The following is a 7,821-nucleotide window of genomic DNA, read 5'->3' as shown; positions in this document are numbered from 1 at the left end:
CGGGGGCCCTTCCTTCTCACCTCCTCACTGTACTGCGGAGTTGAGTTAGGTCAGGGACCCTTTAGGTAAGAAGCCTCATAGGGGAGGGGAGACGCAGCAGACTTTGGTACTTTGTTTGGCTGGGGAGGCTAATGCCGGAGGAAGGGCGGCGGGGCTGGTTGTTGTTGGCCCTCGGGGAAGGAGGGTCCACAGAGCACCGCGGCAAAGAATCCAGCTTGGATGAGTCGCTTCTCCGCTCGCCTAGCCTCCTCCGTCTACCAGGAAACGGGCTGTTTTTACTAGGCTCCTGGCTGTGCGGGCGTAAAAGTGGAGAGAATGGCTACAGCTCTGTGGGCGCTTGTTACAGAGAGTGAAGCCTCATCGAACTGGGCGGCGGGGCTTACTTCTGAGTAGCCGTGCGGAGGATCAGGCTTGGACGGCTGGGGAGTTTTCCTCCTCTGAACGGGCCTCCTCCCTGGCCAGCCCGAGGGGTCCGCGTCTTTCAGTACTCGGCCTCGGCCAGTAACAAAAGTTTCCCGGGCCAACTTGCGGGAGGAGATTCGCTTGAAAGGCGACTGCGGAAATCACCGGGGGGGGGAGGGAAGGCTTCGTTAGTGTAATAAACCCATCCACCCACTCCCCCAATGAAGCTTTGCTGCCTCTTGGATCTTGGGCTTTGCTTCCCTCCCCTCTGTTGGGCGTGGGGCGGCTCCTCTCCTAAGGGAAGATTTTTCCTGGCGATGGGACCGGGAGATAAGAGATTCTTTCAGTCTCCGAAGATTCTGCTGGTGTGAGTCGGAGCTCGCCGTAGTGCAAAGCAACCCTGTATCTTCTGTTTTTCTCCAGGAGCGCTATTTCCAGAGACAAAGATGGTGAAAATCGGAGTTAACGGGTGAGTTTTTGGACGGGGTGGACGTGCGGCGAGACTGCCTCGGCATGGGAGGAAGGGAGGAGCCTGGTTCCTGGGAGAAGTAAGGAGGGGCTGTCCCTTGGCAGCGCTTGGAGAACTTTCCAGCCAATGGGGAACTCTTGGCGTCCGGATGCCTCTTACTGTCTCACTCCCAGCCTTGGGGGACCCAGCCCGGCATTCCTGCCCCTTGCAAAGACATGTGAAGGTCACTCTGGTCATCTGCCTCCGCCTGGCAGCTGTTTATTTCTCACAAGGATCTTTTTTTGTCCTTGTCAGCCTGGCTGCCCCCTTGAAACAGATGGCACCCAACAGGTTTTTGGCCGCCTCTGACTAATGTGTGCAGCATAGTATAGAGAAAGCACATGGGGGAAGCCAATGGCCAGGACATGCCTCGGCTTCAGAGGAGCAGTGGTGACTCACTTACCTGAGCTTTGTGCTTGCTGAGTCACTGGGGGCAGGAAGCAGCAGCGGCTTGTGGGGTCCCTGGTCCTCTCCAGCCCACTTCTCTCTATTTCTCTCTCTTGCAACTCTGGCCTCTTCCCCATGCTCTAAAAATCAAAGGGAAGGTTGTGTGTCTGTTTGTCTTAAGGGCCCAAAAATAATGTGACCTTCTGCCTACACCACATGGAGGCAGGAAACTGTAACCAGATAACTGCTTGGGAGGGAGCTGGCTCTAAAGTTAGGGCCTGACCTTTCTGCAGCGGGCTGGTGGTGTAAAGGAGGAGAGGTTTGCTGGGATGCAACATGAGAGAAAGAGACGGCCTAAGCAATATCTTTCCCAGCGCAAGGCAGCTAATGAAATACTGCAAAGCTGCTTCCAGGCAGAATTCCTGTAGATGACCCATAGATTTGTGGTAGAGTACATGCTTTGCATATAGATTGTGGGCTCAGTCTCTGGCACCTCCAAGATCTCAGGTTGCAAAACTGAGAGGGACCCTCTGTCTGAGATAAGAGGGAGCAACAGCTGCTGCTGTAAGTCAGAAGTAAATGTGTGAGCGAAAAGGACTTTCCTCAAAGCAGCTTCATACTGATTATGGAGCTTTCATTTGTACAGAGCCTTTACTAATTCTTATCTGACACCCTCACAGTAGTCTTAAGATGAATCTGGCACAACTTTTCAGGCAAATGCACTTACTGAGTAGGGATTTGAAACTGAGATTCATGACCGAGTGGAAAGATTCAGGCCTCCCCAATCCACATTTTTCCTTGTCCCTTAGATTTGCTAGTTACCAGTTTCAGCCATTTTGGCAGAAAGGGGTTAATGGTGGTTTGGTCTCATGGAAAGATGCTCTTTGTCTCAAACACAAAGCCTTCATCATGTGACCCAAAAGCGACTGTTAGCTCCATGCGGTTATAGGGTACTGGGAGGTATGCAGAGGGAAGTGGTATTGCATGTAGTTAGTTGAGTTTTTTTTCCAGTTACCCTGTTCCTCCCCACATTTCCCCCACTAGTTCTTGATCCTAACCATAAGAAAATCTGAGAGAGGGCTTTCTGAGCTGTATCCTGCCAAAGCACATTTTGGCCATCAGCAGATTACGGTTCATTGTTGAAGATAGCTCTAACATGATGCAGCTGCCTTGGGCATCAGATTTTGACTGCTGGTTGAGGGTGCCAGAATAGGATTAGGAAGGTCTACTATGTGGGTCACAGTCTTGGGAACAAACCTCATATGAAACTAAATGGAATTGGGCATTTTAGTGAGGCTTACACAGTGTCCCTGCAGACTGTGTCCAATGATACTGACATAACAAAGAAAGATGTCTGCTATGTGTTTTTGATGCCTAAGGCAGGAAATATTTCTAGAATAAGCTTGCTTTGCTCAAGATAGGGTCAGATTCTGGTCTAAAGCCTTGTCCATCCCAGTGGTTGCCATAGGATTGCAAGTTGTCACAAGTTGCAGTATAACATGCCTGAACCCTTGCTTCTCCTCCCCCCCTTCCTCCCCATAACACTTGGTCCTTGATTCTTTCTCGAAGTACTCTTCTGCTTTCTCTTACTTGTAGAACACCTTGAGAGAGTTCTGTTTATCTGTCCTGAACTTGGTGACTGTTGCTATTATTCCTTCTCTAGATTTGGCCGTATTGGCCGTCTGGCCACCAGAACTGCAGTGATGTCTGGAAAAGTCCAGGTTGTGGCTATCAATGACCCCTTCATTGATCTGAACTACATGGTGAGAATCCACTATTCTTCCTTGTGAAGTCAAAAACAGGCTATGACTTGCCTTGTGACTGTTTATTTGAATTGCTAAATAGTACTCTTGATATTATCTAGAAAGCTGGTAATAACTCTGTCAAGAAGATTGTCTACAGGCTAAAAGCAAGCAGCATCGGGCAGTTAGGGGTGATAGAGCAAGTGCCCCTTGAGAGTTTAGACTACGTAGCCCCTAGCTGAAGAACTCTTGAAGCAGAGCCAGAAAACCAAACTATTTATGCCATCTCTATATGAATGAGATGCTGAATTTCAAAGGGCCAGTTCATACTATTTTGTTACCAGCATTTTCCATACGCACAGATGCAGGTAGTTGTTCAGGATTGCAAGGAGAAAATATGGTGTGAAATGGCACGTGGCTATACTTCCATAGTTTCTGTGACTACAGCTGTACTTCACATCCTCCCCACAAACTGCAACAGCATCAAACTGCATTTCTACTGTCAGTTCACACAGCATTGTATTTGAGAGTAGCTCGGGTGGAAACATCTTGGGGGGTGGAAAGTGAGAAAGGCTGTTTAAGGGATTAAAGCAGAAATGGACTATAAAAAGGCCAAGACCAATGCTGAATGTCTCCATCTTAGGTCTACATGTTCAAATATGACTCCACTCATGGCCGTTTCCATGGTGACGTGAAGGCCGAGAATGGAAAACTGGTGATCAATGGAAATGCCATCACAATCTTCCAAGAGTGAGTAACATCCCTCCACTCCAGCTTTCCTTGCCTGGCAGGGGCTGGCTTTATCAGAAACTTGCAGCATCTAAACTGTCTCATCTTCTTTGCCAGGCGTGACCCTGCAAACATCAAGTGGGGAGATGCTGGTGCAGAATATGTTGTGGAATCCACTGGTGTGTTCACTACCACAGAGAAGGCCAGCGTACGTAGCTTGTATTTAGACTGGCATTGGGAGAGGCCTCTCTCCAGGGGATGGAGGGTGTCGGTGCACTCAGTATTTCCCCAGGCTGGGCAGTGATCAAGTCTGAAAAGCCACATAGTTTGCCTCATCCATGTGGCTGCAGGCTTCCAAACACAACCATGACAGCACAGGATAAATCCACAGAGAAGGGGCTCATTCACTATTGTGGTAACTCTTGAAAATAGGCCTTTAGTAACAACATTCTTCATCACTTCACTAACCAAATCTCTGCCCTGGTTGTCATGGTGCCCTTGGATAAGACATCCTACCTAAGTGAACATATTACTACAGGTTTTGCCTTTCCCTTATTAGGCTCACTTGAAGGGTGGTGCTAAGCGTGTTGTAATCTCTGCCCCATCAGCTGATGCTCCCATGTTTGTGATGGGTGTCAACCATGAGAAATACGACAAGTCTCTGAAAATCGTCAGGTAAATATGGAAGTGAAACTGGGGTAATAATAATTGGAGCAGAGTGTTGATCCTGCTAATGTAAGACCTGGAAGGTTTTTTTTATCTAGAAGTTGACAGGGGTGACAGTGTAACAATCCACTTAGATGCTCTTGTTTTCTCCTAGCAATGCTTCTTGCACCACCAATTGCCTTGCTCCCTTGGCCAAGGTCATCAATGACAACTTTGGCATTGTGGAAGGCCTCATGGTAAGTGAACTGTATGCTCCTAATTGTGCACACTCCTCACTGCCAGGGGACCCTGGGCCTCCTGTCAAGATCCTTCCACTAGAGATGGGGAGGCCTTGACCCCTCACAGATATTCCAAGCCCCTAACTCAGGTGAGAAGCTTGTGGCCTCCCAACTCCCATCAGCCCCAGCCAGCATGGCCAATGGTCATCAGGGATGATGGGAGCTGTAGCCAACAATACCTACAGAACACTAGGTTTTCCATCCCTGCTCTGACTAAATTTGTAGCTCTTTTTAATGAGGGTCTACCTTGTGGAGGTATGAGGAAAATTATACATATAGTATTCTGTTCAATTACTAGTTAATAAGTGATACAGTATTAAACTACCAGGGTTCATATTCTGGCTCTTTTGCAGTTACTACCTAACTCTTTAAGCCCTCTCTCCCTCACCACGAAATTTCCCACTGCAGGATTGATTGTTGAAAGGCCTCAGGAACTAGGGCTAGATAGGACTACCATTTCCCCCCCTATACTCAAGTGCTGTTCAAAGCATGACTACAGTGGTGAAAGGCAACCTAGGAGGAACTTTGTCTGGGATTAATGAAAGGGCTTATACAGTTCAGAGTCCTTTCTTACAGTTGTGTACATGGAAAGTATCTTGTGCTTGGGGTGAACAGTTGTCTTGTCTTGCTTTTTTGATGCCAGACCACAGTCCATGCCATCACAGCCACACAGAAGACTGTAGATGGTCCCTCTGGGAAGTTGTGGCGAGATGGCAGAGGAGCTGCTCAGAACATCATCCCAGCGTCCACAGGTGCAGCTAAGGCTGTTGGCAAGGTCATCCCTGAGCTGAATGGGTAAGTCCTCCTGTTTCCCCAGTAGTGGCATCAGAGGCATGGGATCAAACTGAGGAATATGTGCACCCTAACCTGATTCACCTTATACACCCACAGAAAACTCACAGGGATGGCTTTCCGCGTCCCCACTCCAAATGTTTCCGTTGTGGACTTAACATGCCGCTTGGAGAAACCAGTGAGTACTTTGCAACCTGGAGTACCTTTCCTTCTGCTCTTGTAGCATAGACCATTTTCTACAAGTAAATTTGTTTAGCATTGTGGCACCATAAGCAAACTCCATTTCATTCCTGTATGATTTGAGTTTAAAATGTGGAACTCCACACACAATTTTTTTGTTTCTTGTAACATATGAGTTGTAAAGCATGGATTGATGGGAGGAATGTTAATTGCTTCAAAACTGAAGTATAATGCACATGGCCATCTAAAGCCCCCTTCTTTTAGTCCAGGGCCTAAAATTACCTAGCTGCCCCATTGGGCAGGTGCCCCCGGTACCCACAATGCTTCTACTAGAGGTAAACCTTCAAGAATTTTGTGTGTGGATCCATCCAGTGCAGATAATGTTGCAGTGTATTGGATGGTGGCATTTTCTGCCTTGGTGAGCCAGCCCTAAACTTTATTGAAAAGGCTTAGGAAGCAGACTAAGAGAACAATATGCCTTGGCGGTGTAATTGTACTCTCTTCTTCTCTGCCCTGGGTCTTAAGTCGCAAGTGGCTTTGCCATAAGCTCCTACGCATACCTGTTGAGCTCAGGCTGCTTTGCCTTTTTTAAAACATTTCCCATCTCTTTTCTCACAGGCCAAGTATGATGACATTAAGAAGGTTGTGAAGGCAGCTGCTGATGGCCCAATGAAGGGTATCCTGGGATACACCGAGGATCAGGTACACAGTCATGGTTGCTTCAGCAGACACCATCTACTTTGAATTTTCCCTTGTGCGTGCAGATGAATCATGTGGAGAGAGTACTATCTGGCGCACTGATGCATTTTGTAGCTATTCCTGCTATTGTGGTGATGGCACTAAAGATAGTGCCATAGTTTTGAATGTTGCTGATTGTATCTGTGGTACAATTTCCTTTCTCTCTCTCTTTCCTCCCCTGCCCCACATGACTGATTACATATGATTCACATTCATCATGGAACTGAAGGGAGCCTCCCAGACACTGGGGGGAGCCCAGACTTGTTTAGCTTCAGACCATACCCTGAGAAATAACCGGGCATGTTGCCTTCCTCCTAATTGCTCAGCCTTGCCTAGCATTGTAAGTCTTCTTCCTTCTCCCAAAGGTTGTCTCCTCTGACTTCAATGGTGACACACATTCTTCCATCTTTGACGCAGCTGCTGGCATTGCTCTCAACGATCACTTTGTCAAGCTGGTCTCCTGGTAAGAGATGGGGCTAGATGACCACTGGAAAGAGGCTTGGGACTGGGGTGGAAGTGGGAAATTCTTGCTATTTGAATTGCACCAGACATTCAATGGCCTGCTGAAGTTTGGAAGGGGGGAATATAGCACTTGCAATGTGTTATATGGTGACATAGACTTGCTGCTCTCTCTTCTTCCTCCCCATCCCCACTTGTCAGATCGAGAGGCTACTACAGCAACAATACTATTTCCTGCTTTCTTTTTCAGGTATGACAATGAATTTGGATACAGCAACCGTATAGTAGATTTGTTGGTTCACATGGCATCTAAGGAGTAAAAGCAGAGTACCATTTTTTCCCCTTAAAACTCGCTCTAATCTTGCAGTAAGAGGCTTTCTCCATTCCATCTGCCTCTGAGGAAGTGGAGAGGCTGGAAGAAACGTGAATGTTTCAGTAACATCTCCCCTCTCAATAAAGTCATCACTGTTGAAAACTCTTGCTGTCTTGCCTGTTGTTGTGGGAAAGTGAAAGTGTGAGAACAAATGCTGTCTTTTTCAAAAAGAGTTTGTCTGGCTTAAAACATTACAGCCACCCCATGCAGGCTGCAGAACAAAGCTTCTGCATAAAAATTTCCTACTTGATGGTTGCGTTGCTTATATGTAGCAATTGTGTTGCTCTAAGGACCATCTATGTGAAAGATGAGCTGGGATGTTCAGTGCTAGGGTGGTGATGCCGCACTGCTGTCTCTTTCAAAGAGGGGTTGAATGGGCATCTGTCCTAACTACTGCAGAGTTTCAAGTGTCCAAAATGCCACTATCTGAAGGAGTGAAACTGAATGGGCTGCTACTTAGAGTACTTCATTTGTTGATACAGTAAATGAGATGGTTTATAGAAAAAAATCAAGTAACTGTAAATTTACAACAGAAAATTTATCTGTTTTGATACTTCTATAATTTTA

General features: G+C 47.1%; 1 protein-coding gene across 1 annotated transcript; it reads left to right on the top strand.

Moving 5' to 3' along the window:
* GAPDH (glyceraldehyde-3-phosphate dehydrogenase) lies at positions 1 to 7,356 on the top strand. Its single transcript, XM_061637404.1, has 12 exons — positions 1 to 65; positions 826 to 871; positions 2,961 to 3,060; positions 3,683 to 3,789; positions 3,886 to 3,976; positions 4,328 to 4,443; positions 4,589 to 4,670; positions 5,356 to 5,507; positions 5,604 to 5,682; positions 6,303 to 6,386; positions 6,788 to 6,885; positions 7,132 to 7,356. Exons 2-12 carry the CDS (start codon positions 849 to 851, stop codon positions 7,199 to 7,201), a joined length of 1,002 nt encoding a protein of 333 aa, XP_061493388.1. The 5' UTR covers positions 1 to 65; positions 826 to 848; the 3' UTR covers positions 7,202 to 7,356.
* Positions 7,357 to 7,821: the final 465 nt, after the last annotated feature.

This window comes from Rhineura floridana, chromosome 1, assembly GCF_030035675.1.
Source record: "Rhineura floridana isolate rRhiFlo1 chromosome 1, rRhiFlo1.hap2, whole genome shotgun sequence".
Taxonomy (NCBI): domain Eukaryota; kingdom Metazoa; phylum Chordata; class Lepidosauria; order Squamata; family Rhineuridae; genus Rhineura; species Rhineura floridana.
This window is presented reverse-complemented; position numbering and strand designations above follow the sequence as displayed.

What these genes read in the sequence shown, in the direction of transcription:
- GAPDH (XM_061637404.1), top strand. Translation starts at nt 849, where the DNA reads ATGGTGAAAATCGGAGTTAACGG. An exon ending in CTACCACAGAGAAGGCCAGC is followed by an intron (nt 3,977 to 4,327) that starts GTACGTAGCTTG and finishes TTCCCTTATTAG; the next exon opens with GCTCACTTGAAGGGTGGTGC. An exon ending in GCATTGTGGAAGGCCTCATG is followed by an intron (nt 4,671 to 5,355) that starts GTAAGTGAACTG and finishes TTTTGATGCCAG; the next exon opens with ACCACAGTCCATGCCATCAC.